At 56.5% G+C, this 17,299-nt stretch overlaps 1 protein-coding gene across 1 annotated transcript in view; it reads left to right on the forward strand.

The window, feature by feature from the left end:
- Nucleotides 1-8,509: 8,509 nt before the first annotated feature.
- Nucleotides 8,510-17,299, forward strand: part of PTDSS2 (phosphatidylserine synthase 2) — a 29,586-nt gene continuing 20,796 nt past the window's right edge. Inside the window, exons 1-2 of the mRNA XM_059397616.1 lie at nucleotides 8,510-8,697; nucleotides 16,745-16,846. Of these exons, the coding sequence (XP_059253599.1) occupies nucleotides 8,516-8,697; nucleotides 16,745-16,846 (284 nt within the window). The 5' untranslated portion in view covers nucleotides 8,510-8,515. The remainder of the gene's footprint in view (nucleotides 8,698-16,744; nucleotides 16,847-17,299) is intronic.

Raw genomic sequence — 17,299 nt, forward strand, 5'->3', positions numbered from 1 at the left:
GGCCCTCCCCGTCCGCCCGTCTGCGGGGGGACATCCGGGCCCTCCCCGGAGTCCGTCTGCGGGTGGACATCCTGGCTTTCCCCGGAGTCCGGCTCTTGTGGACGTCTTTGCTGGAGCGCGGCCCCTCCGCCACTTTTGTGACCTTTGGGTGAACACCCCGCATGGACGGCTGGGCATAGACAGCTCTGTCTCCACTTTCGGAGGAACGTCACACGAGGTGTCTTTTATTCGGGTTCACGAGCCAGAGAGCCGCCTCCTGGGACCGGCCTTTCCCGGCACATCGGCTGGTGCCTCTCGGGAGGCGGCACAGAGCGATCGGGGCCTGGCCGGGCCTTGGCAGGTGGGAGGGGGCTGGCAGGGGAGCCAGGGACGCTGATCTCCGTGCGGACCCCCAGTGAGACGCAGTAAAGGCGGACGGGCAGCGGAGGCCGGCAGGGGGCGCTCTCCCGCCCGTCGAGGCCTCCTCACGCCCTCCGCCTTCCCCGCGGGAAGCAGCCGCCACGCCCATCCGGACGGCCCAGCCAATGAGAGCAGAGCCCAGCCAGTGACAGCACACCTCAGCCAATGCGAGTTAGCCATAGATCAGCCCATGAGAGCTGATCAGAGCCCAGCCAATGAGGGCAGAGCCCAGCCAATGAGGACAGAGCCCAGCCAATGAGGGCAGAGCCCAGCCAATGAGGGCAGAGCCCAGCCAGCGAGGGCAGAGCCCAGCCAGCGAGGGCAGAGCCCAGACCGTGAGGGCAGAGCCCGCCGACGAGAAGCCCCACTTCCGGCTCCCGGGTCCCTCCCCGGACTTCTTGTTCACAGAGCACCCCGCCCCCATCGCTCCTGTAGAAGAGCGTTTCTCGCCTCTGTCCTGGGCACCTGCCTGTGGTTGCGTCCTAGCTCGCTTGTCCCGAACTGCATTTTTCTGCTGTTCCCGAACAGTCCATTTTGCTGAAGGCAGTTTTGCTTTTAAGGAAAACATGACTTGGTGTCAGAAGTGGGATGCAGGTGCTGCCCCGGCGGTTCCGAGGCCGCGAGCGAACAGGTGCCAGGCCCCACAGAGCCAGTCGGGCTCGCAGCTCGCCCACCGAGCCTGGGGTCGAGGGTGAGCTCTCTCCTGGGCTGTGTTTTGAGCTCTCCAGGCGTTATCCGAGACCTTTGGACGGCCTTGTCCTTTCTCGGAGTCCTTGCTTGACCTTGGGTCTGACGCCTTCCTAGAGCCAGGCTGCTCCTACCCAAACGGTACTGTTTGGAAAGTTTTCTCTTCCCTCTAGGGAAAAGCCTCTCGGAGAGGGGGTCCCGGGGATCAAACGCTTCGAGGGCACCACCGCCCCCACACTCCCACACTTCTGGGGCCCCAGCTTGCTCTAGGTTTCAAAACTGTGGTCCCTCCTCACGTGCATTCTTAACTCAATGGACGGACTCCACCAAAAGTAATTTACAACTTCGATGGCCGTGATGGGGAACGCGCCATCTCCCCAAATTCACTCTTCTCACAGCTGAGTCGGACAGCCATGTTATTTTAGTTGGTACCTTGAGGCTTCCAAACACTTCAGGGTTCAAAGTTTGCTCCCCACTTTGGTTCGTTAACTTAGAAACAGCATTTTCCAAAGAGGCAAACAACTGAAAGAAGTCAGCGTCGCCTCTGAGCCCGGCCTCCCCGTCTCCTTTGTCTCCGGCAGGTCGTGCGCTCAGGTCCCGCCTCTGGAGCCGTTTTCCTCTTCCCTCGGCACAGTCCCCACCTCCCTGCTACCCACCGCTCATTCTAACCCTCTGCTGAGCCTCCCTTTACCTCCAGACCTCTCCCCACCTGCCTCCTCCGTCTCCTGAACCTGTCCACACCTGCCGCTTCTGAAGTTCACTCTGCTGGGGCCCAGGTGAACACCAAGTTGCTCGTGTTGCCTGGACCAAGGCTGAATTCCGAGCCATATTACAAGAGTGTCCTAAAGTGACTGAGGACCCCCAGAATTTGCTGAAGAACGTAACACGGTCGCTCAAACTTACTGATCTGATTTCTCAGATTTATGTCGATGGGTCCATATGCTTGCTGGAGAGGGTCAGGCCAAACGCTGGATAAAACCAGCCCAATGGGAGCACCCTGAAAGGGATTTAGAGAAACAGATGCCTGAGTTTGGGCAAAGTACCAGAACACTCGCTGGAAATCTCCAGATGTTGGGGAAGGTCATCAAAGAGGTGTGACCCCCAGTTGACCTGTGACCTGGACCCCAGCACTTGGAAGCTCCTCACTCCGTTCCCGCATCCTTGGACCCTGGGTTCCCTTTGTGTGTCCCCGCCCCACCCCCCGCAGAGGCTGCTCCAAGGACGCAGCCTTGAGAAGGGGATGTGGTGTGGTGTTGAGAACACGTGCAGAGTAGACAGGGCTGAGCCCACTTACGGCCTCTTCATGAACTTTTCAAGATTTGGAGTCAGATGTGGGGATCCGTCCCGCTGCTGCCCAGGACAAGCCCTGTATGTCAGTTCCCTTGATGACTAGAATGGACACCTATGAACCTGGAGTGGCCGCCTCCTCAGTCTGTCCCTGCCCTCCGCCAATGGGGGGCAGATTTGGGATCGTACCCGGGAGCTCCCGAAAGGGCTGCAAGCAACATCGAGCAATTACAGGACCCTTTTCTGAGCCTGCTGACTGGAACAGACTCAGGCTTGCTCAGAGAAGCCCAATGAACCTGTTCATGACCATCACGAGCGACTCCACGTTGTCCTCAAAGAAAATTCTTCCTCTCGATGCTAAATCCACCCAGGTAGCCTTTAACTCAATTACTAATGAGCCGAACCATCATCTCATGGGAAACCTTGTCCACTCCGGACTTAGTTAACTTGGAAAACCAGCTCGTGGGCATCCTAGATGACTCACCTAAAAGAAAGACCACGACCACTCTCAATTTTCACCTCCAGCAAATTCGGTCCCTAAACAACCAGCCCCCGACCCCCAGCCCTTGATGCTATTACAGAGGGCCAGGGGACTGGGAAAGGGTCCGAGCATTCCAGCCAGCCTTTCCCAATGTCCTCCTAATTCCTGTTGTTGGGGCTCCAACCCTTCCCCTTCATCAGCTGAGAAACCGTTCTCCAGATTGGGAGTGAATCTCTCTCTGTCCTTCTTGACCCTGAAGCTATACTCTCGGGCCCAGCCCCCTGCTGTAAAGCAGCCTCTGCCTTCAAGGTCTGAGATAGATCAAACCTCAGGAGGTTCTTGGCTCGGAGCCTACTCCCTTCAGCCGAGGCCCTTTGAGGGATACTAGGGTTTTTACCTTAGTTCCTCTGCCTCTATTCCTTTACTGGACTGACATTTCTTAGGAAAATATCTTTTTTCTCCCAAAAGAGGGAAACAGTTCTAGAATTTGACAATTGTAATCAAAATAGAGAACATGATTCTTTGGTCTATTTTTTATGCTCTGCCTCTGATGGTGTTATGGTTGATTCTGGGGACGCTGACTGTTTGTCCCTATTCGATCAGCTGCCTTTTTCTTTATGGGCAAAATCTTCAGCTGATGTTGGCAGAACCTGCAGTGCACCTCCCAGGAAGACTGAAGTAGATTCCCCAAAACTGCTCCTTAGAACTCATGAGCATCCTATCCATAAGGAAGCCCTTCACTCCCGTCACAGAGGATCGTGAGGCTCAGGGCCCGTAACACCCTTACTTTACCTGTGGGACAATCCCGCCACTGAGGACGGATGTTCGTCTGGGAGCTCCGAGCAGCCACTAGCCTTGTCCCTCCACCGCGCTGTTCCCGACCCTCACGTTGTACACACAGTAATTTGCGCTGAAAGAAAGTTTTTCACCGTAAGTGACCCAGGCGGTGCATCTTTTGGTATTCTGGTGGATAAGCATAGCCAGCGCCCTTCTGCGCTCACTGGGGAAGAACAGCAGTGCATCCGGGCCATCATGCCCCAGGCCTCTGAGCCCTTCTTACTTTTCACAAACCTGGAAGCTGGCCCAGAGAGTAGAAAGTTTCCTTCAGCCTCCGTTTTGTTGCAGTTCATAGATGATCGCATTCTCCGCTCCCCTTCTCAGATCTCTTCACAGGAAACAGCATCCACCTGTTAAAACTTTTGGCCTGAAAGGGAGATCGTGGTCGCCAGAGAAAAACCCGCAGGTCAGATTGTCACGACATTCCATCCCAAAACAAGGACTTCCCTTGGACCCAGACGAAAGCCCTTACATGTCGACTCCTTCTGGGAATTTATAGGAAATTCCTCTTATGCAGCTTTGTCTTGGTTTGCTGGTGGTTCTTGTCTAACAGACGGCGCTGGTAAGCGTCGTGTCAGATGTGCCATGGCAGCTCCCATATGAACTCTTCGAGCGGCACCTGTACTCTGGCTACGTCAGCCCAGCCCCTTATGCCAGCTGGTACCCTAGCCAACGGCAAAACCACAGATGGTCGAACCTATGGCAGCACATCACTGGGCGTAGCTCATGATCTGGAACAGGATGGAAACAATGAACCGTCCTTGCCTCCGGCGGGGCTAAAATTTAAAATGGCCCCTGTGTGCAGAATTGATTAAATGGCATACTTTTGCCAGTGGCTCTGGTTACTTTTAATATTCCCAGGCACTCCAGACTCAACACCCTGGAGGCTAAAGGAAACCACCCCACTGATAGGTCCACAAAAACCAAACCAAAACAAAACATCGCTCCCAAAGAGACCAATAGCCAAACCTAGAGTCCAAGGGAATATTCTCCATGATATGTGGAAAAATGGGCCAACAACAAATGCCCACCCACTGATCCCAGAGTAGGAAAAATCAGATGGGAAATCTAATAATTGTTTCTTTGTTCAAACTCTGGTTGGGACCCAATAATAATCCGACTGTACCAGAAATTCCAAAATTCCCACTACTTACCACTATACAAGCATTTAACCTACTGGCGAAATGCTAGCTCTGGAGAACCAACATTGGTGGAAAAATAGTAATAAGGCCGCAAACGTTGCCAGCGTGCCAGTCCTGCCTGTCTGACGTGCAATGCACAGAATTCCCACTCACACAAATGGAGCTTGGAGCTTCCCCATCCCGTGGAGATCGGTATGTTTTAGTCACAGTTTGCTTGTTCTCTCTCTGGACGCAGGTTTTCTCTGGCAGACAGGCCATGCTACTTTGGTGGCTACGATTCTGCTAGAAAAGATTATCCCTACTTGGGAACCCTTCCCAACTCCCCGTACAGGTCAGGTTCTCCGGCAGCTGTGCGCTGTTCCTACGGTTTTCCGGCGCTCGCACAGGGTGGATCACCCTCCGTTCTCAGAGCTTCTCAAACCCACCAGCGCCACTGTTAAGACTCAGGTGGCACAACCTGCAGAGGCCCCCCGGCGCCTCGGCAGAAGAGCTGCCATTGGTCCAACTGAACCTCAAATCCCCTCCCTTGAGAACTCACACACTCTTGCCCTTCAAGGCCGTCACAGGACGTCCCAGTGCCCTTGGCCCCTGCCTCCGACCCCCAGCGGGGAAGAGGAGACAAGGCTCAGTGCCGCAGAGGCCCAACTGCTCCCATTACAAACAGCCATCTTTTCACTGTGTGCCCCCGAGACGACGACCTTAAGTATCATATCTTGCAAATTGGAGACCTTGTTCACGGGAAAAGACACCCGGAAAGATTCTCTTCAACCTCTCTGGAAAGGCCCTTATCAGGAACCTTGAGCCAACCCTGTGCCGCCAAATCCCAGGGACAAGACTCTCAGAGCCACAGCACGCATCTGAAGCAAGCCGCGATCCCTGACTGCCCCGGCATGCCATCTCGTGACCTGAAAGTCAGGGTTTCCTGGAGGGCTCAGTCAGTGAGGCATCTACCTTTGGCTCAGGTCACGATCGGGGTCCGGGGATCGAGCCCCATGTTGGGCTCTCTGCTCAGGACGGAGTCGGCTTGTCCCTCTCTTGCCCCTCCGCCCCTCCCTGCTGGTGTGCTCTCTTTCAAACAAATAAAATCTTAAAACAAAAATAAAAAGATTTCCTGGAATGGCAGTGGACAATCTCTGGCCAGACACTTTCCCAAGGTGTCCAGATAGGCCTGTGGGCCCTTTCTCACTGTTGCTGCTTCTCTCTCATGGAAAGACAATGTCCTTGTCTGCATTTCCCAAACCACTGAGAAAGAGAAAACCTTTTTAGATCATGACTTTTTGGAAACAGCTCCATCATGATCTTGTAACAGATTAAATTTTTTAGCTGCTTTTTCCTGAATGGTTAGAAGTTTCAGAATTCACAACTGTTTCTTTCATCTGAATGTGTGTCTGGCTCTGGATTCCTTTCCAAATTCACGGCCTCTGAATTTGCAACCTTACAGTCTGTCTTATTGGGTAACATTTGTTTCCAAATAGTTCTTTTGACATAACAATGCTGTTTTAACACATCTTTGAAGTTTTGCTATTTTTGCAAAAAGTTCATCAGCTGTTGCGTCACGTTCATACCTGCATTGTACATCCCCAAACACACCCGATTAATTCTTTCCGTGTCCTCTTGATGTCTTCACTACTCTGCTTTCATGGCTGCAGATGGGGGCTTTCGAGAGCCCTGTGTGACTCCAGCATTGTCTTGTGGAGAGAGCCTTCTCTGTAAGTCAGAATAAGGGCCGAGAAATACAAGTTGGTTGCTTTCAGACCGAGGGTCCTAGTTTAGCGCCGTCTCGCAATTCGGAATTGCGGTGTTGCTTCTGTTTCATGTGTTTGTTTCAAGTTTTGAATTTTGTTGCCTCTCAAACTTTTGTGAAAATGATGTACTCAATACATGATCTCCAATGCTTAAAATCCTGGTAAATCTGGACTAGAGATGGGAAGTGCCTTGGAGCTCTCCCTCCTGACCTTCCTAGTTACTGCAATGTGTCCTTACGTGCTTTCCCACGCTGTGCACTTTCTCTCCAACATGGAACATGACAACCAGAAAAGGTCCTTCCTGGCCCCCAAAGCACTAAGTACGGAAAACCTGACTCTTGATCAGGATGCTTTCAAAGAATGATCCCGATCCGAAGAGGGAAATGTGAAAATTAGTAAAAGGAAGCTCTCTTGTAGAATGGAGTCAGGAGGCCAGTGCCCAGCAGCAGTGGTCACCCCCAAGGCCAGCAAGTGGATTTACAACCCCAGCAGAGGAAGTAAGATTTCCCCTTTCACAGCCAAGGAGAAGCTATTATACTTCCAGCTCCCAGGCTGGGCTTTGCGCTTCTAACACCCCCTCCCACAACTCTTCCCCTTCCTGTATAAATAAGCTGCCCTGCCCTCTGTTCCCAGGATTTCGCTTTGGTTTTCTCGCGGCTGGCTTGTCCTAGGTCGCAATTTTATTCCAGAATAAGCCCATTTTGCTTGCAAAATAACCGGCAGTTTTATTTTAGTACCGACAACACACACACACACATCCATTAGCAACAGCCGCACAGTTGGCCCATCCGGAGGGCACCGTCCAGTGCGTGCGACCCTCAGCACAGTCCACTTTAAAGGGTTTTCACGGCCCGGAGAAGAAACCCAGCAGCCTGCAGCCGCCGCCTCCCACGCGGCCCAGCCCGCGGGGCCATCTTCGTCCCTGTGGGTTTGCCTGTTCTGCTCCCTTCGTGTCAACGGGTCGCGCGTGACCTTGGTGACGGGCTTCTTCCGCCGACACCCCGTTTCCAGGGCTCCCCGTGTCACAGCGGGTGTCACACTGCCGTCCCCCGAGGCGGAGGGACTCGCCACGGCTTGGCTAGACCCCGTCTGCGGTCCCCACGCACCAGGAGGGGCTCGGTCGGGGCTCCCCCTCTGGCTGTCACGACGGCGGCTGCTGTCCACCGCGCGGCCCTGTCCCCTGAGGCCGCGCGCGCACCCCTCCCGCGCGTGTCCGGGACCGGCCGTGCTGGGCCCCGGGGTCACTCCGCGCTGAGCCCTCGGAGGAGCCGGCCCCGGTCTTCCAGGGGCTCGAGGCTAGGCGGGGACGCGCACAATCTGAGTTACCCAAGTCCGGGCGTCCACGCCGCTCTGCCCGCGAAGCCCCGGGAGACACCTGCCCGCCCCGGCGGACCCCGCAGCCCGGACCCCGGGCCGCGCGGACGCGCACGCGGGTGGGCGGTGGGGCGGAGCCCCAGAGGGTCGGGGTGCGGGCTCGCGACGGGAGGACGCTCCGGGGCCGCCCGGCGGCGGGAGGGTGGAGGGGCTGGGGCCCGGCCCGCGGGGGCAGGAGCGTCTGGGGCAGCCCCGCCCGCGGCCCCGGGGACGGCCGGCCCCGGCTTCCTAGCAACCGCGCGGCGTCCTTCCCAGCAAGCACCGCTCCCCACCCGCGGCCGCGGCGACTACGAGGCCCAGCGTGCCCCGCGGCCCAGGCGCGCGGACTACAAGTCCCACAATGCACGGCGTGGCCCGCGGCCCGGGCGCGCGGACTACAAGTCCCACAATGCACAGCCCACCCTTTCCTCGCCGCCGCTCGCCCGGGCTCTCCCGAGACCCCGCCGGGGCCGCGCCGCGACCCCTTCCCGGCGCTCCCCGCGCCGCGCGCCGCGCGCCCTCGCGGTGACCCGCAGTGCGTGGGGTCAAGGCGCGGGGCGGGGCGGAGCGGCCTGGCGGGCGCCATGCGGAGGGGCGAGCGCAGAGGCGCCGGGGGCCCGCGGCCGGGGTCCCCGGTGCCCGCGGGCAAGGCCGCGCTGGAGGAGCCGCCGGACGGGGCGGCCGCGGGCGGAGCGAGCGGGCGGGGCGCGGGCCGCCGCAGCACGGAGTCCGAGGTCTACGACGACGGCACCAACACCTTCTTCTGGTGAGCGGCGGGGCTCGGCGGACGGGCCGCCGGGGTCGCGCGGGCGCCTGGGGCTGGGGGCGACGGCCGCCCCCGAGGCCCCGGGACGGCCCCCCGCGCAGCCCCGCCGCGGCCGGCCCCCGCCGCTGCTGCAGCGCGCGGGTCGGGCCCTCGCCCCCGCTCCCGGGCCACCCGCCGTCGGAGCGCCTCTCTCTGGCGCCTGCTGCTCGCCTGGGTGACCTGGTCTCCGCTCGCCCAGGCGTAGCAGTGACCGTCGCCAGCACGGGCACCTGCCCACGTGCCGGGACCTGGGCGGGTGTTGGTCACCCACGGCTTCGGTCTCTTGTCGGTTGCCGCTTGCGGAACCAGCCCTTCGACCCCCGCGCGGCTCAGTCCAGGCCACGGCTCAGGGTCAGGCTGTCCCCCCCGGCTGCCTGCATGGGCGTCGGGGACGGAGGGGCCCCCGCGAGCAGCGCCCGCCCTTCCGGAGCCTCTGTTGGAAGACGTGGCGCTCTTGCTTTATGCCGAGTCGGGTCAGAGGGCTCTGACCTTGGGGTAGCCCTTCACCTGTTGGAGCCTTTCTTTCCTCCTTGGCCGGAGAGATGAGCCCCGTGTCCTAGAAGGCAGGCTTGCTGAGCGCTGGCGCCGGTGTTGCCGCCCTGCATGCTCAGCTCCTGTGCAGCTACACAGCAGAGTGCCAGCATGTTAGACCTGGGGTCGGCCCTGGGGCGACAGGCACAGTAGGTGTGACCACAGCCGCAAAGGGGATGCCACCTGGAAGCACCAGCTGTGGGATCGTTGCAGAAGACCTGGGCAGGGGAGAGACTGTTTGAGGGGAAGGCGCTGCTCCAGGCTGGAAACCGTCCAGGACATGCCCCTGGGGCTGAGCGGATGTCCTGGCTTTTATCAGAGTCAAGAGACATGCGGGAAGGGGGTGTTCATGGGGGAGCAGCCCTGCATCTGGATGAAATTAGGGCCTTCCCTGTGGGTGCCAGCAGCTGCTGCACCAGGATGGCGACCAGCTCTGCCTCGGGGACATCATGCTTTCGGGTGGCCATGGAGCCAGTGGGAGGGAGAGAGGGGCAGCATGCCCCGTCAAGGGACTTGTGGCCCCTGAGTGCCCAGAGCACTCATGGACCCTGCTGGGCCAGCCGCATGCCGGTCAGGCCTCTCCACCAGCACGTGCCCTTCCGACGGTGGAGGGCAGGCACTGTCCTGAAAGGCACTGGCCGTGCTTGCTTCCCGTTTCCGATTGATTGACATATTGGGGGGGCAACTGGGTGTCAGGTACTGTTCTGTGGGTTTCAGCAGAGAACTGAGCAAGGAGCTGAGATTCTGGCCTGACCCCGGGGCTTCGGAAGGCAGAGTGTCCCGGCCGCAGGGATGCTGACGCAGCGCCCGAGGAAGCCACCTCAGGGAGCAGTCCCTCAGCCGCGCCGTGGAAGACGCGTGCTGACTGCTTTAGAAGCACAGACTGGCACCCACCCCCTCAAGTCCTGCCCACAGGGGTCTTGGTCAGTTGGACACACAGTCGCCTGCTGTAGCTGAGCTTACCTGCGGGGAGGGCTGCTGGGGACCACGAAGGCTTTCCAGGAGGGCAGGGGACAGGGCTGGCCGGTCAGGTGCCTGCCCGGCAGGTCTTCCAGCGGAAGACGGATGCCTCCCCACCACAGGTGTGCCGTGTGCTGTGCCCTGGGGTCTGGGTCTGTGCAGGTCCTCGGGGCACCCCAGGCCTCCCCTCACCTGGGTAGGGAAAGGAGCTTCACATTTCCTCGAGGCAGCAAACCAGGTGCCTGCTTGGTGAGGCTACTCATTCCTACCTGCAGAGAGCTAAGCCACTTGCTACCTTCTGAACCCCCTCCCAGTGGCTTGCTGTGTTAGGGTTTAAAAACTTGCATTTTGTGTTTTAGAGAATTTTAATAATGAATAATAATGTTATAAAAAATTCATGTAAAGATTAAGAGTATGTTTTTGTGGAAATGATTTTCTGTTCCAGAATTGGTCAAAGGAACTTTTGTATGATTCAAAACCTTCTTTACACAAAATATGCCCCATGCTGGTGGTTGCACTGGGCCGTGGAGGACTCTGGGTGTCTCTGTTACCACTTGTTAGCCACCGAGTATGTAATTAGGGTTCAGGGCTCGCCTGTGCCGTGGAGCCTGAAGCTGGGCTCCCAGAAACCAGGCCCAAGGGATGGGGCGTAGGGACAGCTGGGTCTTCAGTGGGAAGGTCAGTGCTTTCCCTCCCAGTGGTGGTCTCCAGCATGGGGCCTCTGGGCGCCGTGGAGGACACACACTTAGGGGAACAGCACAAAGACGGGCTGACTCGTTTTCTGAAGATGGTTTAGGAGACACCTGGAGACTTGTTGTCCTGAAGAGGTGCCCCCGGGCTTGCCACCTGGAGCCGGAAGTTGGGTGTTGCTACTGGGTTAGCGCACATCCTAACCAGCTCCTAAGGCAGGAGCAGGGAGATGGTTGCTACGTTCTGGGAGTGCGTGCGTCTTAGCCACCGGGCCTTGGGCAAGCACTCTTAGTGACCCCAGGACCCTGCTGTCTGCAGTGGGTCGTAGGGTAGCTGCAAGAGCATGTGGCGGTGATGTGAATGCCCACGTTCCGAGATGCCTTTCTCAGTCCTGGTGGGGTGGGGGTTGCCAGCTTTGCCCACATCTGGGAGGCTTGGCTCTGCAGCTGATGCCTTTTCGGTCATGTTGGTCAGCAGGCCAGGAGGGTCACCGCCATGACCGCAGATAGGTCTTGCATGCCTGGGGCCAGCCCTCTGGCCTTGGCCTTTCCTCGCCGAGGCTTCCTTGTGCTGTCCGTGTGCTGGCCACACCTTCCTGTTCCTCTCCTGGGTTTGGCCTCTGCCGGCTTGGCATGATGACTGTGGTCAGCTCTAGGGACTGGCGCCTGGGTATTTGCCGCTCACAGTGGCAGGGAGCCAGCTGTCCTCACCCTCAGCATACTGAGTGACTGGAGAGTCACAGGACTTAGGGCCACTCTTGTCCTCTGCCTGGATCCCAGGACCCAAACCTCCCCTGAGTTACCTATTACCCACTGCACCAAAGGAGGCATCTGGGAGGGGCAGGGAGGTCTGCCTGTAGAGCGCTGGGTGCCCTCCGGAGTGGCCCCTCCATCCCATCGGTGGAGATGGTGCTGTGTGCGAGGCACGGGGTCGCTTGCTTTGGTTCTTCCCAGACTTACAGGGTAACATTTTCATTTTGTACACCAAACTTGCAAGCCAGCGTTTCTGTTCTCATTTCGAAGATGGGGGAATTAAACTGAAAAGGCAAGAGTCTCTCAAGACTGCAAGCCTGGTAGTCAAGCCCGTGCTTTCCCACTGTCCCACCGCCTCCCAAGAAGAGTCACAGTGGCGAACGTACGCTTTACACTAGAACTCAAAGGAAAGCACAGACCGTGGATTGAGCAGGGGTCTGACCATTAGAATTAACGGAGTTCTGTCCCCTCTGGCCGCTGCCCTGGGACTTCCCTTTGTTGCCACAAGTTGCCTGTTGAAAGCGCTCTGTCGGGGGTAGAGGTCTGGCCGCACGGACACTACCGGGTCTCCGTGACAGCAGGTAATCTGCACCTGCGTTTCTGCCTGCAAAGAACTGGGCTGGGGCACCTGGGGGGCTCGGGGGGTTAACCATCCTGCTCAGGTTGTGATCCCAGGGTCCTGGGATCAAGCCCCACGTTGGGCTCCTTGCTCAGTGGGGAGCCTGCTTCTCCCTTTGCCTGCTGCTCTCCCTGCTTGTGCTCACACACACTCTCTCTCCCTCTCTGTAATAAAATCTTTAAAAATATTTAAGAACAGAAGGACTGGGCTGATAATGTTTCTTCATCGAGGTGCCGTAATAATGTGTTGCCAGTGCTCAGAGAACTACGAATACGGTACCTGTTAACATCAGTGTTGGTCAATACGGTATATTTATAAAGTGATTTAGCAAAAAAATTTTTTATCAAGAAGGCAACTTTATTATTTCCCCACCTATAACTATCAGCCTGTCTCTGTGATTTTGGCTTTCCTGTTTTGTTTTGAGAGCGCGCGTGCGCGTGTGCAAGCTGGTGGGTCGGGGGCAGAGGGAGAGAGAATCTTGAGCAGGTGTCGTGCCCGGCGTGGGGCCTGCCTCGAGGCCCAGTCGCACCACCCCATGACTGACCGGAGCCGAAATCCAGAGTCAGACGCCCAGCCAGCAGGGCCCCCTGGGCACCTGTGTGAGTTTGGGTTTTGTGTTTAGATCCCGCAGGTAAGAGAGATGACACAGTGCTTTCTTTCTTACCTCACCCAACACAATGTCCTCGGGTGCCGCCTGTGTAGCACAGGTCAGGGTTTCTTCTGTTTGTGGCTGAGTGACATTCCGTTGCATAAACACATGTTTGCTTTATCCGTTCATCGGCCGACGGACACTTGGGCTGCTTCCGTATCTTGGCTGCTGTAAATAATGCCGCAGTAACATAGGGTACAGACATCTTTTCAACTTGGTGCTTTTGTTTCCTCCCGATACCCAGTAGTGGAATTCCTGGGTCTTACAGTAATTTCATTTAATTTCTGAGGACCCTCCCCGCTGTGTTCCCGCGCGGCTGCCCCAGCTCACGTCCCACGCACAGGGACGAGGCTCCCCTTCTTCCGTGTCCTCGCTGACACCTGGCGTTTCCCGACTTGCTTGTTTCAGCCGTTCTGACAGGTGTCACGTAGCATCTCATCAAGGTTTCAGTTCATTTTTTCCTGATGCTGAGTGAGGTTGAGCATCTTTTCCTGTCTCTGGGCCATCTGGGTGTCTTCTTTGGAAAAGTGTCTGTTCATGTCTTCTGCCCATTTCTTAATTGGATTGGTTTTTTGCTGTTGAGTTTGGTGAGTTCCTCATGTATTTTGGATATGAGCTCCTTATCAGATACGTGATTTGCAACTATTTTCTCCCTTTTGCTAGGTTGCCTTTCCATTTTGTCAATGATTTCCTTTGCTGTACAGAAGAGGGGAGCTTTTTTTTCTTTTTAAAGATTTTATTTATTTATTTGACAGACAGAAATCACAAGTAGGCAGAGAGGCAGACAGACAGAGAGGAGGAAGCAGGCTCCCCCACCAAGCAGAGAGCCCGATGCGGAGCTCGATCCCAGGACCCTGGGATCATGACCTGAGCCGAAGGCAGAGGCTTTAACCCACCGAGCCACCCAGGCGCCCCGAAGAGGGGAGCTTTTTAAAGATGGCTTTTATATTTAATAATAAAGATTTTGCTTTCTAGTAGCAGTTGATTTTAGCAGTTCTGTAGTCTGTTCTGCTCCGAGACTGTGGTGCCCTGTTCTCGTCCCCCAGTTTCTTGACCGTCTGCCTCCCTCTTGCCTCGGAGGGGACAGAGGAGGTCCTGCTGATTCCTAATTCTGCTCTGCAGGGCCAGGGTTGACTGCCTGAATGATAGTGTGGCCATTGATCCCAAGGGACAAATAGTTGTTTTTATTTTTCAGATAATCCTTGTGGAGGATGGAAAGCTGTATGACCAGAGTTGCCCCGGGCCATCAGGGCATGTGTTTTAGCCCAAAGAAACTACAGGAAGATGACTGCTTGTGCAAAGTGTTATGAAAGAAACCTGGTTTTAAGACCCAGGACAGGGGCGCCTGGGTGGCCTAGTCACTTAAGTGTCTAACTCTTGATTTCAGCTCAAGTCTTAATCTCAGGGTCGTGAGTTCAAGCCCTGTGTTGGACTCCACATGGAGCCTCCATTTAAAAAAAAAAGAAAAGACTGGAACAAAAGGCTTTCACATTTTAATTTTAGCTTCTGTGCCCGGAGAGGCAGTCCTGGCAGAACACCCACGGGGTGCCTCTTGTATGTGGTGCCAGCACCAGGAGGGGTGGCAGGTCACCCAGCAATCTTTATTTTAAAGATTTATTTTATGGACATTGGGGAGGGTATGTGCTTTGGTGAGTGCTGTGAAGTATGTAAACCTGGTGATTCACAGACCTGTACCCCTGGGGATAAAAATATATGTTTATAAAAAATAAAAAATTATAATAAAATTTCAGCTATGAAAAAAAAAAGGCCAGAAACATATGATATTGCTGGCTTTAGAAATGTAGTAAAGAGGGGCGCCTGGGTGGCTCAGTGGGTTAAGCCACTGCCTTCGGCTCAGGTCATGATCTCAGGGTCCTGGGATCGAGTCCCGCATCGGGCTTTCTGCTCAGCAGGGAGCCTGCTTCCCTCTCCCCCTCCCTCTGCCCGCCTCTCCAACTAATTGTGATTTCTCTCTATAAAAAAAAAAAAAAAAAAAAAAAATTAAAAAAAAAAAAAAAGAAATGTAGTAAAGAGGCCACGATATGAAGGTGGTTTGTAGAAGCTGGAAAAGACAAGAAAACATATTCTTTCCTGAAGTTTCTATGGGAAAAATAAATAAATAAATAAATAAATAAAAATCAGGCCTAGTGACACCTTGGTAGTTGATGAGACTATTTTGGGCTTCTGACAATCAGGACTGTAAGATAATAAACTTCTTTTGTTTTAAATGACAAAAATAAATAAATAAATAAATAAAGATTTATTTATTGGACAGAGAGAGCAATCGATTAGGCAGAGAGTCAGGCAGAGGGAGAGGGAAGCAGGCTCCCCGCTGAGCAGAGAGCCCTGTGTGGGGCTCGATCCCAGGACCCTGAGATCAGAACCTGAACCAAAGGCAGAGGCTTTAACCCACTGAGCCACCCAGGTGCCCCTAAATAAAATCTTTAAAAATAAAAAAGAAAGAAAGAAAGAAATATGCACCGGTCGGAGAAACCCATTGTTTCTTGGAACTGCTGCGGTTGGGAACTGGGCCCCGGAGGGTTCTTCCTCCCGGCCGGTGTCTGGGTCGCGCCTGCTTAGAGTGTGTGGGATCTGCTCGTGGCTCTCCCAGCATACTTCCCAGATCCTGACTTTGTCCCAGAAATGGTCAGTGCATAACAATTTAGAGATCTGTATTTACTGTTTTGTAAGTTCCTGCAGTAACTCTGGCTTCACAGGGCCACCTCCCTGGCAGATCTGTGGGCTTCTCTGCAGGTGTCTGTGGCTGCTGCCGCCGGCCGGGTGCGGAGTGCAGCCTCAGCTCGGCCTCTGGCCTGGTCTTGGGAGAGCACCATATCAGCAGGGTCACGTGGCGTGTAAGGTCTGAGACCCCCCCCCCCCCACAGCCGCATGGTGCCACGCGTGGGACAGCCTCCCGTGTTCCGTGGTGGTTTTAGGTCATTTGTGTTTAGGTAGTGAAGTGTCAGGTCTGCTGTTTTATTCCCTGTCCCTGTTTCTGCTCCCCTGCCCCTCTCCCGCACGTGGCTGGTCGTGTGTCTGCCTCCGCAGATGGACGTGCTGGTGTTGATTAGCTGCACCCCTGGCTGCCAGAGAGCCCCGGCTCCTCCTTCCAGAGTGGGGGTGGCCGGAAGGGGCCAAGCCTGTGTCTCTGCCAGATCATCGTGGTCTTTATGTTTTTTTTTCTTTTTTAAGATTTTATTTATGTGAGAGAGAGTGAGAGAGAGCACAGAGGCAGTGGGAGAGGGGCACCCAGGCTCCCTCCTGAGCAGAGAGCCTGACGCCACGCGATACGGAGCGATGCGAGCTCTGTCCCGAGACCCGGAGATCATGACCCTAGTTGAAGGCAGAGGCTTCACCAGCTGAGCCCCCCGGGCGCCCCCTGCCAGGTCTTCTGAGTAAATGGTACTGCTGGGGACACTCACCTCCTCACTTGGGTGCTGGTGTCCCTTGGTCACAGCTCTGTCTCGTGGGCTGTCCCTCGGAATCTCTCGGATGTGGTAATTTCATGAATCCTGAGGCCCGTCTCTCTGGCTCCGTGAAAACCGCCCTGTTTCCCTGCTGCCCGGTCCCTGAGCCACGGACAGCTGCAGGAGACGCACCTCCTGCCTCCGAGCCCGCAGCCTCGAGCGCCCCGCTGGGCCGTTTGCTCTCCCAGCCGTGTGGGGCCCTTCCCACTCGACGGCGGGGCTGACGGAGCCAACACAGACCCGCGGGGAGCGGCGCTAGTGACGTCGGTCGGGGTTTCCGAGGGTGGGCGTGGGGGCCTCGCCCCGTGTCTGACCCACGCTCCGTGCACTTGCGTTCCAGGCGGGCCCACACCCTGTCGGTGCTCTTCATCCTCACCTGCGCGCTCGGCTACGTGACTCTGCTGGAGGAGACCCCTCAGGACACGGCCTACAACACCAAGAGGTAAGCAGGCCCCTGGCGTGGTTGGGCGCGGGCACCTGCTCTACCGGCCGGGCCGTGGCTCGGGGCCGGTCTCCACGCAGAGGCTGGCTGGGCTCCCGGCCCCCCACCGCTGTGTGTGCCCCAAGCGCCTCTCTGAAAAGCTGTGTGGCTTTTCAGCCCCGTTTCCCCGTGTCCAGGACCCTCGAGGGCGCCCTGCAGCCTGGGCGGGATTCGCACGAGCAACCGGCCAGAGTGTGTTGGGGCAGCACAAGGGAAGGAGCCCAGAAAGCTCTCCGGTTCTGACGGGAGGGACGGTTTCCCTACACACCCCCGAAGCGACGCTCTGGACACCTCCTGCGTGTCCTGCGGTTCAGCTCGGTCCTGCAAGACTGTCCTCTTTCCCCACTTCCAGGCCAGGCACAAGTCAGGGCTGTCACCTGGGCTTCTGACCAAGTGGCTGTAAATCCGAGGTTC

The sequence above is a fragment of the Mustela nigripes genome, chromosome 1, assembly GCF_022355385.1.
Source record: "Mustela nigripes isolate SB6536 chromosome 1, MUSNIG.SB6536, whole genome shotgun sequence".
Taxonomy (NCBI): domain Eukaryota; kingdom Metazoa; phylum Chordata; class Mammalia; order Carnivora; family Mustelidae; genus Mustela; species Mustela nigripes.